We start from the raw sequence: 20,074 nt of genomic DNA, 5'->3' as shown, positions 1-20,074 counted from the left end.
ATTTCTCAATTATGAGATCAGGCAGTTAATCTTCAATTTGCTTATATCAAAAAGTTTTAGATTATCATGTAATAATAAAATTTCAAAACTCCCAAGCAGAGTCTGATTTAGGAAATATTGGCCCATACAGTTTTCATTTCTTCACTTGTTCACTCACCTAGGTATTGATTCATTCATTTTTTTCAATGCTTACATTGTATGGGTCTGTATTTTTCAGGTACAAACTAGGAAGTATCACAAATTATCCCTTTGATAATGAGAATATTTTAAATCAGCTATAGAAAACTATTATTTCTGAGTGAGAAAATACTGTGAACTATTCCTTAGTAATCAGAGATATTAAAGGAACTTCTTTTGTAATCTCTTTTTATCTACAGTAACTGAGAAATCATTTAATAGTTTTATTAAAACACAGCCATGCTCATTCAGTTAAGTATTGTCTATGGCTTCTTTAGCAGAGTTGAATGGCTGCAACAGAGCCATGTAACAAAGTCAAAAATATTTAGTACTTGGCCTTTTACAGAAAAGTTTGCCAACCTCTAATTTAACTGAAGACACATAAAATCATATACAAATTAAATATAATGCATCTATATGTCAAATTATATGATAAATTTTGTATCTATTTTCATGAAAGGGAAATATAGATTTAACATGTAAGTCAGTTATACCAAAGCAAATACAGTAAAATGTTAATGGTGAATCTTGGAAAAGGGCATTCAGAAAGTCTTTGTACTATCCTTATTCTTGTATAATAACTTTTCTAAAACTTTAAAATTATTTCTAAATAAAACATTGAAAACAGACCACTCAAAGGCACAGAGTTGAAAGCAGTCAAGTAACATATGGGTATTACATGGAAAAGAGTTTGATAGAGAACAATGTCATGAAAAGAGCTTGAAAAGTGGGTATATTTTTTAATCACTAATATACTTATCAAATCTGCATTAAAGCAAAATACTCTAGAGCAAGTTTCCACTAGGCTGAAAAATGGCCCTGAGAGGTATCCAGGTCTTAATCTTTAACCTGAAGCTTTGGATTTTACATTATGGCAAAAGAACTTTATAGATGTGTTAAATTAAAGACTTTGAAATTTTGGAGAGATTATCATGGATTACCTAAATTAACTCTAAATATAATTACAGGTGTCCTTATAAGAGAGGTAGATTTGACTGCAGAAGAAACCAATGTGACCATCAAAGCAAGATGCCACCTCCTGGATTTGAAGATAGAGGAAGAGGCCAGGAGGCAAAAAATGCAGGGAACACAGTTCCAGGAGCTGGAACTGTTGCACAGGCAACAAAAATAAAAATAGGCAAATGAGATTATATCCAACTGAAAAGCTTCTGCACAACAAAGGAACAATCCATAAAGTGAACAACCAACTTGAGGTATGAGTTAAAATATTTAAAAACTATGTTACTGACAGGGACCTAAAATCTAGGACATACAAAGAACTCAAACAACTCGACAGTAAACAAACAAGCCTATTTAAAAGTGGGCAAAGGTCATGAAGTAATTTCTCAAAAGAAGACTTACAAATGGCCAACAGGTACATGAAAAATAGTTTAACATCATCAATCATCAGGGAATTTGCAAATCAAAACCACAATGAGATATCTTAGTTAGAATGATTATTATTAAAAATACTAAAAATAACAGATGCTAGCAAGGATTCAGAGAAAGGGAAACTCTTAATACAGTGTTGGTGGGGATGTAAATTAGTACAGCCACTATGGTAAACAGTATGAAAATTTCTCAAAACACTTAAAATAGAACTAACATATGATCCACTACTGGGTATTTATCCAAAAAAGACAAAATCACTGTAACAGAGAGACACTTGCACTGGCATATTTATTGCAGCACTATTTGTAGCAGCAAAGATATGGAATCAACCCAAGTGTCCCTCAACAGACAAAGAAACGATGAAAATATAGTGTATATACACAACAGGATGCTATTCAGCTACAAATAAAAATAAAAATAAAATCATGTCATTTGTAGCAATATAGATGGAATTGGAGGTCATTATACGAAAGGTAATAAGCCAGCCACAAAAAGACAAATATAAGTTCTCACTCACATGTGGGAGTTAAAAGAGTTGATCTCATGGAGGTATAAAATGGAATGATAAACACCAGAGGTTGGAAAGGATGTGTGTGTGGGTAGATGGGGAGGTTAGACATTGGCTAATGGATTCAAACATATAGTTTGAATTCAAACATATAGTTATAAGACATAAATTATAGTATTCAGCTGCAGTGTAGGGTAACTATAGCTGGCAACAATGTATTGTATGTTTCAAGTAGCTAGAAAAGAGCACCTGAAATGCTCCCAACACAGAAATGACAAACACTCAAAGTAAAGAATACCCCAAATACCCTTACTTCATCATTAAACATTCTACACAGATAACAAATACATATACCGCAAAATATGTAAAATATTATGTATCAATAAAAATAAGTAAAATATTATGTATCAATAAAAAATAAATAAGAAAAGGTATATCTAAGCAAAAAATAATCTTACTCCAGGATTTTAGACTTTTTGATGCAGCTTTGGCTCATACCCTTAATTTATATTTAATCTATACTATCATGAAAAAACAGTTATTTTACTGTTAAGGTGGTACATGTTTAAAGAGCCAAACTATACTTATTTTCTTTTTACAGTTTTCAATTGAACACATTAAATAAATATTGCTAACTTTGAACTGTATCAAATGCAGGTTGTTTAGCTGCATTTCTATTACTGTAGATAAAATTTTGAGCATTTTAAAGAAGTCCAATAACCAGAAAAAAAAAATATGTAATCTAATAGTATTTCTAAGGTAGTATTTCAGTTAGTTGTCTAACATATGAGTCACGGAAATTAATTTGGCTAGCTCAAGGAAAAACGGGAATGTATTGAAAAAATATGAAGAAATTCAGAAAGTTTTTCAAAGAGAGAAAAATGAAGCTTAGAATAGACAGGTACCTGGATTTTTCATCCCAGCAAGACCATACTACATTAGCAAAAAGCAATTTCCCAAAAGAAACTGGATTGTTAATAAGAAGGGGAAAATACACTAGGAAGAAAGATTTTTAAGAGCAAGAATGGTATACATAGCTTACTGTAATCATTCCAGAAACAGTCTTATGATTTAGTGTGTACTAAATCTGAAGTTCTCCAATAAAAGTCAAAACAATATTTCACTGCAAGAGTTTTATCTTCTAACATTATTAGAAAAATGTAATTTTGTTACAGTATCCAAAGTATTCTACAAATGTTCTAGACCCATAAAACCAATCTCCAAAGGCCAGGTATTAACTTTTGCATATTTTAAATAACCACAACTATTCTGATGATATGTTAATTTCATAAAACAATGAATTGTGTGAGTGGTAAACATTATACTAGATCTGTTCCAAGAATACTTGGTTCTCACAGTTTAGGTCAATGATGCTATTGTAGCATGGAAACAAATTGCCCTCTTGTTTAAAAGATCAATGGCTTCCAATTTACTGTTTTTGGACTGTGGAAGGCTTAAAACAAAGTTATACATGGAATCTCAATATGTAAAAGATTGCAAAGTGATGACATTGTGGTTGAGGCAGAAAAGAGTCACTTATCTTCCATTCTACGCCAACCCATCTCTTTAAATAACCCTACAGCACACATTTTGAAAACTGTTGGTACTATCAAAATATGTATGCTTAGAAAAGATTAACTTCAAAAAATGTCTACTTATTAAAAAGGAAACTGCTACTATAATGTTAGCCCGTCAAGTATATATAGCAAGACACTTAGTATTTCAATTCACTTTGATCAAGTTATCATCCAAAGACTCAGACAAGGGCAAATAATCTCTTTGTACAAATAATGAAATTTATAACCAGACAATTGACTTTCCCAAGATAACTTTAATCGTGAATAGAAAAAAGCCCCTCCATAAATTTAACATTAAGAAATATTCATTCTAAGAACTCTCATGGGCCGAGCATGGTGGCTCACACCTGTAATCCCAGCACTCTGGGAAGGCTGAGGCGGGCAGATCATGAGGTCAGGAGTTTGAGACCAGTCTGACCAACAGAGTGAAACCCCAACTCTACTAAAAATACAAAATATTATATGGGTGTGGTGGCAGGCACCTGTAATCCCAGATACTTGGGAGGCTGAGGCAGGAGAATCACTTGAACCTGAGAGGCAAAGGTTGCAGTGAGCCAAGATGGTGCCACTGCAGTCTAGTCCAGGTGACAGTGCGAGACTCAATCTCAAAAAAAAAAAAAGAATTCTCATATTATGGTCTGAATGTTTGTGTTCTTTCAAAATGTTTATGTTGAAACCCTAACTCCCAAAGTGATGGTATTAGCAGGTGGGGCTTTGGGCAGATAATTTAGATAAGGTTATCAGAGTAGAGTCCTCATGGTAAGATGAATGCCTTATGAATAGAGACCAGAAAACTTGCTCACTCTCTTCAGCTCTCACATGTTCACTCTCTCTCTTGCTCGCTCTCTCTCCCGCTCTCTCTCTGGCTCTCTCTCGCTCTTGTTCTCTTGCTCTCTCTTGCTCTCTCCCGCTCCCCTTTTCTCTGCCATGTAAGAATAGAACAAAAAGGCAGTCATCTTGTTCTATCTTTACTTGGCAGAGAGAGAGGGCCCTCACCATGACGGCACCCTGATCTTGGACTTCTGGTCTTCAGAACAGTGAGAAATAAATGCCTATTGTTCAAGCAACCCCTTCTGTGGTATTTTGTTATAGTAGCCTGAGCCGACTAAGACATGCTTTGAAGAAAATGATAAACCATGTTAAGGGTATTGACAAGGCAATATATACTATTTTTAAAAATCCCAAGAAAGATTTAAGACCCTGGTGCTGGTCAGATGAAAATGACAATGTAGTATTGGCTATACTGAGAGCAGGATCTGTTTATTTTATATTGTCCTACACAGTCAGAGGCAACAAAAATCTTATAAAGTCAGAGGCAAAAAAATAAGTCATCATAAATAGTTCAACATAGGCAAGCTTATCTAAAGAAGGAATTTATATGCCTACCACAGAATACTCTGAATTTCGTTGTGACCCACCGGTTCACTCTTTGGGTCTAGTCTCTCTCTTTGTGCTAACTTCCTTGGTAATCTCATCAAATTTCATCAATGGTTTCCAATTTAATACTTAAGCCAACCACTTCCAAATTTATATCTACAGTACAGATCTCTCTCATCAATTTCCAGACCCATATATCCAACTGTCTCCTGTCTATCTCCTTTTAGATGTTTCAAAGACATCTCTAACTTAACATACCATAACCAAATATTCTTCCTAAAATCTTCCTCATATCAGTTGATGACAACTCTGTCCTTCCATTTACTCAAGCCAAAAATCTTAAGTCATCTTTGTCTCTTCTTTCCCTCACCCCCCACATCTAGACCACCAGCAAATCCTATTAATCTTGCATTAAAATCGCATTCAGTATTCAAGCAATTGTCACCACCTCTGCAGCTACCAACTTGTCTAAGCTACCATCATTATCATCTCTCACCTAGATTATAACAGTAGCCTCTGAAATGGAACACTGCTACTACAGTCCATTCTCAGGTAAAAACCAATAGGAGCTTTATAAAACTAGGCCATATATTACTCTTCTGCTCAAAATCCTTCAATGGCTTCCTCATTTCACTTAGGGTAAAAGTCAAAATCCTTATAATGGTCTACAAGGCTAAGAATGGTTAGCTGATATAACTCCATCCTTCATGTATCTCCATCACCTCCAGCAACCCCTTAACTCCACATCCCCAACCATATCCCTTGTTTTGTAACTTCTCTGAGTTCATATCTGACTAATCTCCCCCTCAGTAATTCAATTCCAGCCACAACAGCCTTTTTACTGGTCCTCATGCACACCAGGCTTGCTTCTGCCTTATGGTCTTTGAACTGACTGTTCTCTCTGCCTAGAATGTTCTTCTCCTAGATATCTATATGGTTGAACTCTCTCCCTTACTTAAAGTCTTTACTCATATGTAATCTTCTCAAGAAAACCTTAGCATATCATCATTATTTTAAATGTAACCCCCAGATCTTTCGATCCCCTCTTCCTCTGTTCTACTTTATTCTTCCATTGTACTTATAACCTTCTAACATACTATATAATTTATATGTATTACTTAGGGTCTGTCTCTCCTAGCTTGAATTAAGTTCCATGAGGATCTTTGTCTTCTTTGTGCCATGATTTATCGCAAGGACCTAGGAGTGCCTAGGACTTAACAGAAGCTCAAAAAAAAAGTTACATTAATAAACGAAAAAATAAATAAATGAATTCAAGAAAAAAGTGAAAAATGGCTGTCATATATATATTTTTTAATGCTACTTTTCTTTTTAAATAGATAACTTTCTTAGTAGGTTAAGAGTAAAAATTTTATTGGCTCTTACAAAAAAAGTCAGATCTGCTGTTTTTGCTAAGTGTTAAGAATTTAATGGAATTAAATGCCTTACCTATCACTTCTCCCTCCTCAAAGCTAAAACAGAAAGGAAATAGATTGATCATGTTCATTAATTGTAAGCTACTTTGTGAATTTCTTCAAGGCAACCTATATTCTCATTTGTACTTACATAGTATCCTAAAATAACTAAATATGTCCCTATGTGTTATATTACTAATCCAGATGAAATACTTCAGATAAAATATTCATGAGTTTGAGGTGAAAGGTTTTACATTTTTCTAAGTCAAACAAAACTGCCAGAGTTTAAGTGCATTTCTGGTAGTCAATACTGCCACCCAATGGCAAATGTTAAAATCTTTGGAACTGGGTAACAGGCAGAGGTTGGAACAATTTGGAGGGCTCAAAAGACAGAAAAATGTGGGAAAGTGTGGAACTCCCTAGAGACTTGTTGAATGACATCAACGAAAATGCTGATAATGATATGGACTATGAAATTCAGGCTCAGGTGGTCTCAGATTGAGATAAGGAAGAACCTGCTGGGAAATGGAGCAAAGGTGACTCTTGTTATGTTTTAGCAAGGAGACTGGTGGCGTTTCCCCCTGCCCTAGAGATTTGTGGAACTTTGAACTTGAGAGAGGTGATTTAGGGTATCTGGTGGAAGAAATTTCTAAGCATCAAAGCATTCAAGAGGTGACTTGGCTGCAGTTTTAAAGGCATTCAGTTTTAAAGGGAAACACAACATAAAAGTTTGGAAAATGTGCAGCCTGACAATGCGATAGAAAAGAAAATCCCATTTTCTAAGGAGAAAGCCAGTTGCAGAAATTTGCATAAGTAACGAGAAGCCCAATGTTAATCACGAAGACAATGGGGAAAATGTTTCCAGGGCATGCCAGAGGTCTTCACAGCAGCCTCAACCATCACAGGCCCAGAGGCCTACAAGAAAAAGATGGCTTCCTGGGTCAGGCCCAGGGCCCTCCTGCTCTGTGCAGCCTAGAGACTTGGTACCCTGTGTTCCAGCCATTCCAGTGATGGCTAAAAAGGGACAAGGTACAGCTCTGGCTGTTGCTTCAGAGGGTGGAAGCCTCAGGCCTTGGCAGCTTCCACATGGTGTTGAGCCTGCAGGTGCACAGAAGTCAAGAATTGAGGTTTGGGAACCTCTGCCTAGATTTCAGAGGATGTTTGGAAATGGCTGGATGCCCAGGCAGAAGTCTGCTGCAGGGGCAGGGCCCTCATGGAGAACCTCTCCTAGGGCAATGCGGAAGAGCTGGAGATCCACAGAGAGTCCTTATTAGGGCACCATCTAGTGGAGCTGTGAGAAGAGGGCGATGGTCCTCCAGACCCCAGAATGGTTGATCAACCAACAGCTTGCACCATGTGCCTAGAAAAGCCAAAGACACTCAATGTCTGCCCATGAAAGCAACTGGGAAAGGGGCTATACCCTGCAAAGCCACAGGAGCGGAGCTGCCCAAGACCATGGGAACCCACCTCTTGCATCAGCATGACCCAGATGTGAGACCTGGAGTCAAAGGAGATCATTTTGGAGCTTTAAGATTTGACTGCCCTGCTGATTTCAGACTTGCATGGCGCCTGTAGCCCCTTTGCTTTGGCCAGTTTCTCCCATTTGGAATGGCTATATTTACCTAATGGCTGTTCCATTGTTATCTAGGAAGTAACTAACGTGCTTTTGATGTTACTCATAGGCAGAAGGAACTTACCTTGTCTCAGATGAAACTTGGGACTTTAGAGTTAATGCAGAAATGCATTACAACTTTCGGGGACTTGGGAAGGCATAATTGGTTTTGAAATGTGAGGACATGAGATTTGGGAGGGGCCAGGGATGGAATGATATGTTTTGGCTGTGTCCCCACCCAAATCTCATCTTGAATTTCCATGTGTTGTGGGAGGGACCCAGTAGGAGGTAACTGAATCACAGGGGCAGGTCTTTCCCATGCTGTTCTCATGACAGCAAATAAGTCTCACAAGATCTGATGGTTTTAAAAAGGGGAGTTTCCCTGTACAACCTCTCTTCTCTTGTCTGCTGCCATGTGAGACATGCCTTCCACCTTCTGCCATGATTGTGAGCCCTCCCCAGCCATGTGGAACTGTAAGTTCATTAAGCTTCTTTCTTTTGTAAATTGCCCAGTTTCAGATATGTCTTAATCAACAGCATAAAAATGAACTAATACAGTATCATAGCTGTAACAGCTGCAAGGGAGCATGAGAAATGTGCTATGTAGCTAGAAGACCATGTGCTGAGCTAAATGAGAATTCTATTACTAAAATGAATGGAGGAATCAATGCTGGGAGATAGTGGTCTCTGTCTCTGCATACTTTCCAATAATTGACTTTTCTGCTCAAGTAAGCCAGGATTGTTTTTGTTGCTTTCAACCAAAGACCTCCCATCATTCAGATTTTTTAAAGTTATATAAAATAGAGAAATATGCAACCACTCTAAGGGAGTTGGTGGGAAGAACATCATACCTTGGAATCTACTTTGAAAATTATTGTTCTGTATTCTTTACACATGAACATGAATTCAATTTGTTATGTCTTGCTTATGATGTCTTTTAAAAACCGCTCTTATATCCCAATGTTTGGAAGCCATTTTAAGAGATCAGTGCTTTTCAAAGTTGCCTTTTTCCCTCAGGTGACTTATTAAAATGTAAACACATTTTACCAGAAGCAACCAAGATGTCCTTCAGTAAGTGAATGGATAAACAAACTGTGGTGCATCCATACAATAGAATATTATTCAGTGCTGAAAAGAAATTAGCTATCAAGCCACAAAAAGACATGGAGGAAACTTAAATGTATATCATCAAGTCAAAAAAGCCAGTCAAAAAAAGCTACATACTGTTTGATTACAACTATATGATATTTGAGAAAAGGCAAAACTATGAAGACAATGAAAAGATCAGTTGTTGGCAAGCCTAAGGGGAGGAAAGAATGAACAGGCAGAGCACAGGGGATTTTTAGGTTAAAAAAACTATTCTGTTGATACTATAATGGCAGATACATGTCATGATACATTTGTCCAAACCCACAGAATGTCCAACACTGACAGTGAACCCTAATGTAAACTATGACTTTGGTTGATAATGATGTTTCAATGTGAGCTCATCAACTGTAACAAACCTCCCACTCTGGTGGAAGATACTGTTTTGGGGCAGGAGGTAAATGGGAATTCTCTGTACCTTCTGCTCCATTTTCCTGTGAATGTAAAACTACTCTTAAAAATGAAATCTATTTTTTTTTTATTTCACTGTCATAGAAGCAGATGAGTCTACACAGGTCCCTATACTTTTCGTCATATATTTAAGATGTATATATCATTGTCTTTGACAACTATACATTGTGACAAAATTAAATATTATACAATAACCTGTGTACCCTCGAGTAGTCCCAGCTATTTGAACGGCCAAGGCAGGAGGATTACTGGAGCCCAGGAGTTTGAGACCAGCCTGAGCAACATAGAAAGACTTCAACTCTACAAAAAACAAATTTTTTTTTAATTAGCTGGGCATAGTGGTGTGCAACTTGTGGTGCCATCTACTCAGTAGGCTAAGGTGGGAGGATCATCTGAGCATGGAAGGTCAAAGCTGCAATGGGCTGTGATCATGACACTGCACTCTAGCCTGAGCCACAGTAAGATCCTATCTCAAAAAAAAGGAAACACTAAAGAAAACAATGACAGACAAAGACCAGGTAGGGTAAGCAAAAGAGAAATGTTAAGAAGGAATTCAAGCCTTAACATAAAGCTAGGTTTTTCCTCTGTGTTATGTTACTAAAACCCAAGTTTCTAGAGGGCAACACTCATATTTAAAAAATATACATTAGCACAGAGCAAAACAGAATAAGTAAAGTCAACCGACAACAAAAAATAAAATATAATGAAGGTAACAACAATCTGTTACTCTAACCTAAATAATCCAGTTCCACATAACACCTTGTATCAAACAAAATCAGATTTTGAATCTCATAAAGATTGCCTCAGCAGCCCACATGTTCAAATGTCTTTCATTCTTTGATCATTTCCCCATTTGTCCTAGAAGCAAATCTATCTCTTCTTCTCACCTCACTGATTTTTTCCCATTCTATATATCTGAAATAAAAACATCATTTTCCCCTAAATGATCTTGCTCATAATCTCACCTACTTTGGGGCTATGCTTCCTTAAATACAGAATCAGGATGAGGTTTGAGGCACAAAGTAATCAGTCTGTACATCATTTGTCTTGAAAACACCACACTACCTAATTACAAGCCCTCTATCCTCAGACATATCAATTCAGAAATAATTTCCTTAATTATTAAGAAAATAGTATAAAAATTTGTCTTCTGTATTTTATACTTTACAAAGCATTTTCTCACTTTTCTCCATATAAAATATATATGTATATATAAATATATGTGTTTATATGCATACAAACACACGATATATATTTATTAGACTACTGATAATTATAACTTTGCATTAAAAGTGAATATACCCAATATTTGCTTCCCCATTTCTATTTGCTTATAGACATAGTAGATTCAGGAGTTTTTATGATTTGGGACATTACTGATGCGAATAATAGGATATGAAAAGTCCAAAAAACAAAGGCCAGAAAAAACTCATAATACTTTGAATCAGATCTATATTACAAGACTCCCACAAAATAAAGCATTTCAAAGAAGCACTAATGAAAATAAGTAAAAAGCATTAAAAATGACAAGAGTTGTTCACAGAGAATGTTAAACAAATGTATTCCTCATCTGCTTTTAAGACTACTGAAATACGATGGAGACTAATAGCAATTGAAGACCAGTTTGAAAAATATTGTGTGTATGAGTCTTTTTCTCAGGCCTTAAATTAAATATAACATGGATATACCATTGTCTCTATAGAAAAGATAGTTATTTTAGTTTCAGGACAAAAATGAAAATGAAATTACATCTCAAAGCACTCTTGGGGAGAAGAAAAGTCACAAATGTTTAAGAGTCACTTAAAATACCTGTCCCTATAATTAAAGAACATTTAGAAATTTGTGTCTGTCATAATTGCAATTGGTAACAAAATTTGATTTAATAAGAAATCATAGATCTTTTGTGCAGTTGGCATACCTAATATTTTTTAATGAGCTAACATGAGCTTAAGACAGGCATAATTTATACAAAGGCTGAAATAATTCCTTTAAGTAAATACTCAACATTTTTTGGAAAACGTACCTCAAGAATAATAAATACAAGTACATGAGGAGCATTTTCTCTTTGGTTTTTAACTTAGAAACTATTGCTACTATTTATTATACTGTATTATTATAACACATAATCAAGTACCTTCAGGTTATATAATTATTAAGTCAAATTTCCCTCTGTCAACAGGATTAATATGTTGGCACAAAGAAAACTCTTCATATGTAAATGTAACTAGCAAAAAGTAAGCTCTAGTGGGGTGGGTATATGTATAACTAAGCCTATCTCTTAATTTCATAATGACAATATTTATTATTTTATACACAGGTAAATAAGTGAGCCAAAATTCTTCAGTGTAATCTGAACTTAATCTTTGATGATAAATATTTATAAAAATTACTTAGAAATCCTTTCTTAGGAATCTGACTTTTGCAATAGGCAGCTAAAATACTTTTTAAAATATTTTAGTTTTTTAAATAGCCACAAGATGTCAGCCTTTCCTAAGAAATAAGTTTCATATACTGCAGTACCTTGTGAGATGACCATTTATTTTTGTAACACACTATTTATATTATCCTTATAAATCAAATTCGAATCACCATATTAAATTCAGTGAAGTCACCAAATTTGGGGAGATTCAACAACAAATTACAGAAGACTGTAATGATCACAAACCTAACAATTCAGAGTTTCATATATAATTTCATTTAATCTTCAAAATTGTATGGAGACAAAATCTTTACTAATCAATTCTATTTGTGACAAAACAAATTATTAAGAAGTTGATTATTAATCTGAACATTCTAAAAATAAAAGCAAATACATGAGGTTTGGGTGTGCAAACTGTAAAGAAACAAGTAAGTGTGGAATTTGTATTAATCTATTACAAATATGAATCAATGTTTGTTTCAAAAGCCATCACACCACGTGTGCTTACCTTGCCAACTATCATTGCAGACACATAATTTTTCTCCCGTTAGGTCACAGTAACCATGATCTGGACTGCCGCAATTGGCTTTACAGTAAGGAATATCGCAAGCTTCACCCTTCCAGTATTTATCACATTCACAGTATACTTGACTTGGAACAGAAATACTAGTTGTACACTTCCCATGACCAGAGCAATTGTTAGGACAAGAATTGATTCTGTAAAATATAATTCATATATTCACATATATTCAAATTCAAGGTAACTGAAAAAGAATTTTGGTTGATATAAACTTTATAATTTTTTAAACTGTGTCTTATGTGCTTATAAATATAATTTCAAAATGCAGTTTTAATTCTTTACTCTGTACCCTCTTACTCTTATGAAATTATTGGTATTTATTTGCAGTTGATCTTAGTTTATTTGACAGATTTACTTTGATACCAAGACTCCAAATGTCAAAGGACTACATACTCGACATCTGCAAGATCTGTATAGTTTCAAGCAAAATGTTTTGTAAAGACTTAAGTACTCAAACATTTTCAATGTATATTTTACAGAAAAAAGTTAAATTCATGAATATTCAAAACTATATGAGAAGTCGAGATATAACTTGGTTGTACAATATTTAAAGAGCATGCTATCACCCATACACTCTTATGGAAGAGATGTTTATCATATTTAGTTTTAAGACTCTTTAACTGATTATATTCTACTATATATTTGTTCTCTCTTGCATACATACTCAGATACGTTATACAACAAATAAATTCTATAATAAATTGCTGATTCAAGGATATTTATAATATTTCTGGTGAAAAATTCTCTGGTTATCAATTTCTACATTCTAAAGAAAAAAGTAATAATATGTAGACTTCCTCCTAGACATTTCTGTGGAAGCATCTGAAAGCCTCTCTGCTTTACTTCACCCTCAGACTTCTAGATATAAAAATGTATATGAAGTGTTGGACATATAATAGATTCTCAATGAACATTACTTTTCTCAATGAATATTACATTTATTTTAGAGAAAACAGTGGTATAGCCACTTATGTCTTTAGCCACAATTTCATCATGTGTATGTGGTAACTATACCCACTTGACAGAATTGAAGGGAATTAAATGATATAATGTATGTATAGCATTCAGCAATCAGTACAGTCTCTGCAATAGACAGGGACTACAGAAACTTGCTCCCATAATGCTCTTCAAATTACAAGTGATACACCTTACAGCACTGAAGGGCAGTTCACAACTCCCTGAAGTCTCACAGATCTATTGCCACCAGTAAAGTTACACTAGTACTTGTTTACTTAATCACTTGCCAACAAACAATTGTAAATTTCATAATTAATTTTTGACTAAACTTACAGGCTTAGATCACATTTTGTGGCATATTAGTAAGATTTTGTGCCACTTAGGAAGGGATCCCATATACTAATTTGAAATTTAACACAGTAGCCTGCTTCTGGTATATAAGACATTAATAAAAATAAACAAAAAACTCTTTTACATTAAATTACAAGAATCATTAAAAGATGGAATTTTTTAAAAATACTTACGAATAGAAAATGTTGAAACCAGTTAGATTATACGCAGCATCGCTAAAAAAATGTAACAGTGCATAGCCAGATGTAGTAACAACTTCAGGCACAGTTTCATTGCCCCTTATTTCAGGGACTATCAAACCACTAAAAGAGAACAAAATTGAATATTGTATGCATAAATACACATAAGGCTGTTAAACACATAAAATTTACTCAGATATATTCTCTTTTTTTTTTTTTTTTTTTTTTTTTTTTTGAGATGGAGTTTCACTCTTGTTGCCCAGCTAGAGAGCCATGGCATGATCTCGGCTCACTACAACCTCCGCCTCCTGGAGTTCAAGCAGTTTTCCTGCCTCAGCTTCCCAAGTAGCTGGGATTATAGGTATATGTCGCCACACCCAGCTAGGATCAGTGATGCCTGTACATCAGAATGGGCAGCTAAAAGGAGACTAAATCTAAAAGAAGTTCCTATTTCTCACTAAATTAGTTCTACTACTGCTGCCAATACACTAAAATCTACTCTCATGCCACTGTACACATTTTTTTTCGTATCACTATTTGTAAGGCAATGTCTCATTTCTCCTTTTTGTCCTGCTATCTATCCTGTCATAATACTACAAGGTAGTCTTTCACTTAATTCACATAAAACTTCACTTAAAGTCACCTTGCTACTCTAATAAGTGACCCTATACCTTTACTTATTCTAATTGGTTTCAAAATCTGATGAAGCTGTCAGGAATTCTACATCAGCTAAGCAATTACAATCACATTCTAGTTATAGTGGTACATTTTCAATACATTCATCTAGGTGATTCAAAATATTTACTTTAAAAATTTTTTAAATATATACTTTTTTTTTTAATTTTATCTATGCAAATTGTATTAATATATAACTATTCCAAAACAGAATATTGCTCACATAAGCCCATATGCACACAAACAAAAATATGGGGTAGGGGAGATATAAATGTATAAACTAAAGAGTACTAAAGTAGTAACTTCTTCTGTTTAAGGCTACTTGTTCATGCAGAAAACTACCTATCTTCATTTAGTTACACATTCTAACCTCTCTAAATCTAAGAAAACATGCAATAGGTGAAAGAAAAGAAGCTGCTAAAAACAAATTATGTAACTCAACAGAGTCAATTCCTCTAGACAGAGTTAAAATTATGTTTAGGTACCACTAAGAACTGAATTCCCCCATTCAAATCATATTTAACACACAAATGAAATATTATAGTCAAATAATTTATTTGGAAACTACATTCTCAAATGCAAACAAGTTAAAAAATAATAAACTCTTAATGCAATGCTTTAGTAATTATTACATCTACTAGGTTATGTTTGTGAAGCAACAAATGATTTTAAAATGAGACTCTCAAAAGAATACAAATTCTGTGATACCAGTCTTAGTTATACATACATATTGTTCAGTGTAATAAAATTAGATAAGAGTATTACTAAAAATAATAGGTCTTTATAATAGATATAGCTAGTCTCTGAGAGCTCTCTGAAAGAGATAAAAAGAATCGTTTTGTTTGCTTTTTAGTCTGTAAGCATTTTAAAAACAACAAATGAAAGAGAGTTTCCACTTATTGTATAATACACCAGGAAATCTGGACCAACCAAAGTCTAGTAAAATGACAAATTATATAAAAACAATAAAATCAGCTGGAAGGCCTACCCAGGCATTGAGGCCATGTGCCCTATTGGCACTTGCTGTATTCAGGACTGGAGGTAAGATCCGAAGGGCTACAAAAAGATGGGTGGTAATTTCAAGGATTTTACAGAGCGAGGGAAACAAAAAGTGAAACTCAGGGCCCTCAGGTTGAAATGGGACTCCAGTGATTGGAAGTAAAAGCAAACTACCTAAAGTCAGACCCTCCAAAGAACTGCACTGTAGCTGAGCTATGAATCTTCTCAATATCTGAGTTAGGACTGAGTTGAATGTGGATTGCTAGCATCCCCAGGTAGTCTCTGCAAGAATATCATCTTTCTAGGCCTTAAATTATTATGATACATGATTTTCAAAACACAACATCCAACATACAATTATCTAGCACACAGTAAAAAAACAAACAAAAAAAAATTATCCATTCCAATCTATTCTCCACATTCTAAAAAGTCTTGCCTATAGAATAAAAGTCCAACTTCTTTAGTGAGCTGTATAAGAAAGCAATATTACAGTGATTAAGGGATTAGGATCTATAATTGTACAATCTAGATTCATATTCTTACTTATCAGCTACACAAACTTGGGCCATTCACAGAAAGTCTCTGTATCTCAATTCTCCATTTGTAAAACTGCAATATCAATACTTACCTAAATGTTATTTTGAGGATTAAATAAATTAATGCTTATAAAGAACTTGTGCACATTGTCCAGCACAAAATGAGCACTAAGTAAATGTCACTGATTGCTGCTTTTTGGTAACATAACTCCTATGTGACTTTGTATTTCCTACAATCAAGTTACTCAAAATTTTTTACTATTGTCCCAAAATATAATGCTCTTTAATGTGTCTATATACCTTTGTATATATGTTTTTCTCTCTCTAGAATGGCCTATCTGCCCCCCATCCCATGTTTCATTCTTCTACTCATAATGAAAGTCAATAGGAAGGATTAATTCTTTATTTTGAAATTATATAGTACTCCTTCACAACCTGATTATAACACTAACTAAGCTATGAGAAAAATATGTTTACATACCCCCATTAATGCATGACTACTGCACACTAAAGAATTTGGCTGACTTTTGTCCCCAGTTCTTGGGATTTAACCTCTAAATCCTTGAAATTTCCTGAGTAATAGCAGTGTCTTTTTATTCATGGTGGGCCCTGACAATGTATGCTGATGAAGTGATTCACGGTGAGCCCCTAATTAATTTAAGCTAAAGAGATAATTCAGAATGGGGGGTGGCCACTCCAGAAACACTCGCCAAGTGATTAAAGTGTTGGGGCCAATGTATGGTATCAGCCTAATTTCCCAAGAGAGAAGGCGATGGGAGGTCCTAGAGATTTGAGTTCAGCCTCATGGCCAATGATTCAATCATTCATGGCTACATAGTGAAACTTCAGTAAAACTCTGGACACCTGAAGCTCAGATGAGCTTCCTTGTTGGTGCTACATGTTGACGTGCTGGTTAGGTAACACATTCTGAGGACCCAGAAGCTTTGCATTTATGATCCTCCCAGACCTCACTCTATACATCTCTTAATTTGGCTGGCTCTGATTTCTATCCTCTATGATAAAACTATAGTCTTAAGTGTAGAACTTTCCTTAGTTCTATGATAATTCTAGTGAATTATCAAACTTTTAGGAGAGAATAGGAACTCCTAAATTTGTAGTCAGATGATCAGAGTAGGTGGGGACCACCAAGCTTACAGCTAGTGTCTAAAATGACAGCAGTCTTATAGAGCAGTGGTCCCCAACCTTTTTGGAACCAAGGACCAGTTTCATGGAAGACAATTTTTCCACAGACCACAGGGAGGATGATTTGGGGATGATTCAAGAATATTACATTTATTGTGTACTTTATTTCTATTATTATTACAATGTAATATGTAATAAAATAATTATGCAACCCACCATAATATAGAATCGGTGGGAACCCGGAGCTTGATTTCCTACAATTATATGGTCCCATCTGGGGGTGATGGGAGACAGTGACAGATCATCAGGCATTAGATTCTCATAAGGAGAGAACAACCTAGAACCCTCACATGCGGAGTTCACTATAGTTCTCACTCCTGTGAGAATCTAATGCCACCACTGATCTGACAGGATGTGGAGCTCAGGCAGTAATGCAAGCAAAGAGGATCAGCTGTAAATAAAGATGAAGCTTTGCTCACCAGACCACCACTCACTTCCTACTATGTGGCCCTGTTCCTAACAGGGCACAAACTGGTATAGGGGTCGGGGGTGGAGAGAAGACCCCTGTTGTAGAGGACTATGAACTTAACCTAGGAAATTGATCTGGCCCAACTGGAGGTAGTATCTAAAGTCATTGCAATAGCCTATGCCTTATTCCTTACTATGTCCTCCAAGCTTGTGACAGTCTCTGGAATTAAGTGTTGAGTAATAAATATTTATATAATTGAAATAATTCAAACATATTAGATTCTGAATTCTTAGCAAGATGAAATACAAACAGCATATACTTTTAAATCAAGAGATTGAGATTCAAGTCCTAATCCTAGCTCTACCATCTATTAAAAGCAAATAGCTTTTCTGAATGTCAATTTTCTCAACTGTAAAATGGGGATAATAGTACTTAATACTTCCCCAACAAGATCTTTGTGAGGATTAGATGACATTTAAACTGCCTAGCATAATGCTTAATATCAAGTGGATACTCAATATCAATAAACATGAGTTTTCCATTTCCCTTAGGAGGGCTAACAAGAACACTTACTAATGAGAAATCACTAATTCCATCTTCACAGCCATATACTAAATCCCACCTGCTAATTATCTTCCTTTAGTAACAGGAAAGTGTTGGTAAGAATGCTAATAGATGAGTATTAATTAATACAAAGTAATTAGAATTACTAGATAAATGAACAGGCACACATCTTATTGATGGTCAGTCAACAGTATCATAAAAATACAGTAAAGATAGCAAGGTTATGTTTAAATTGCTAAAAATAAATGTATGAACTGAGAATCAATTGAATTGTTACAATAAATTATCTTACAACATAATTATTTGCAAGTCTCTATTTTCTCTCTATTGTCCTTAGATGAAGGGCTACTTTTTTCTCTAATTTTTCTAATGTTCAAACAACTCAAAATTTAAGCAATAGCAATATCACAGAATAAGTATCCAAGCTCCTAAGGATATACAAGTCCTCATATTTTTGTCCAAAATAATAATTCACATTCCTGATAAAATAGAACAAAATAAAACAGTATTTTCCACATTAATAATAAAAAGAAAATTTTGAAATAAAAAACTTTGAAGGGACCAATAAGCTTTTATCCTTACTTAAATTTTCAACAATGATAGAACATGTAAGAGCTATTGTGTAAATAGCAAAAGTAAATAATATAATGAGTAACTTATCAACAATCATGTTAAATTATATACAAAATCTATACTAAATGTTCATAATTTTTTGTGTCTACTAGATTTTCTCCTATTCATGAAAACTTTTATAATAATCTAAACATACATACATAAGATTTTAAAATTGATACAATGCTATAATTTTAAAATTAATAGTATACCTTACTGCTAACAATAAAATATGTTGAAGCAAACAAAATTCTCACATTTTGAGAACTGGTAGAAACTCCATCTTTATTAACCACTGCACAAAGCATAACTTAACCCTTTTATGCAGAATTTAAAATTTTATCATTTCACTGAAATAAAAAGACAAATATTAAAGAAAAACCTGTCTATTTATTTGCTTGTCACCTGGAACTCACTCTAATATATCCAAATAAATAGTTCTGAAAACATATTCAAGCCTCGTTAAAAAAATAAACTAAATACAATGAGAATAAAAAATAGAAAGAAAGCTATATTTCCAATATAGTACTTATCTCAATATTTACATAATTATAACCTAAATTGGCAGTTACAGTATATAATAAAGTATTATAATCATCTGTGAAATTTAACTATCAATATCTTTACTAAATTTATTTTGCAGTACATATCAATATATATTTAAGTTAAGCAATTACACATAATTACTTTTCTGCAACTAAACATAATTACTCACCTAAGTACAGCTATTAAAGGTGCATATATTGAATCTCCATCATAAACATACATATGATCCCAGCTACATTCTGTAGCAAAATGGTTGAATCTTAATCTTAACACTGCATTTGGACTGAAAAAAATAAAATTTTTTGATTAACAATATACAAAGCACAGAGTGAATAAATACATAATATTTATCATATACAAAGCAGAGTGTTGAAATTTTAGATAGGGTATTTCATTAGAAATTTGTTCATATATAACTTTGCTACAAATCCT

At 34.3% G+C, this 20,074-nt stretch overlaps 1 protein-coding gene across 4 annotated transcripts in view; it reads right to left on the bottom strand.

Annotated features, from left to right (window-relative positions):
- ATRNL1 (attractin like 1) overlaps positions 1–20,074 on the bottom strand; it is an 811,767-nt gene that overhangs the window by 757,333 nt on the left and 34,360 nt on the right. For all 4 annotated transcript variants that reach the window (XM_039465348.2, XM_074382946.1, XM_074382947.1 and 1 more), the window contains 3 exons: positions 19,812–19,925; positions 14,093–14,221; positions 12,540–12,748 (listed from right to left, as the gene is read on the bottom strand). In XM_039465348.2, coding sequence (XP_039321282.1) covers positions 12,540–12,748; positions 14,093–14,221; positions 19,812–19,925 — 452 coding nt within the window. The remainder of the gene's footprint in view (positions 1–12,539; positions 12,749–14,092; positions 14,222–19,811; positions 19,926–20,074) is intronic.

Source organism: Saimiri boliviensis, chromosome 12 (genome assembly GCF_048565385.1).
Source record: "Saimiri boliviensis isolate mSaiBol1 chromosome 12, mSaiBol1.pri, whole genome shotgun sequence".
In the NCBI taxonomy this organism is placed as follows: Eukaryota; Metazoa; Chordata; class Mammalia; order Primates; family Cebidae; genus Saimiri; species Saimiri boliviensis.
Note: the sequence above shows the minus strand (reverse complement) of the source record. Positions and strands in the feature narration are given on the sequence as shown.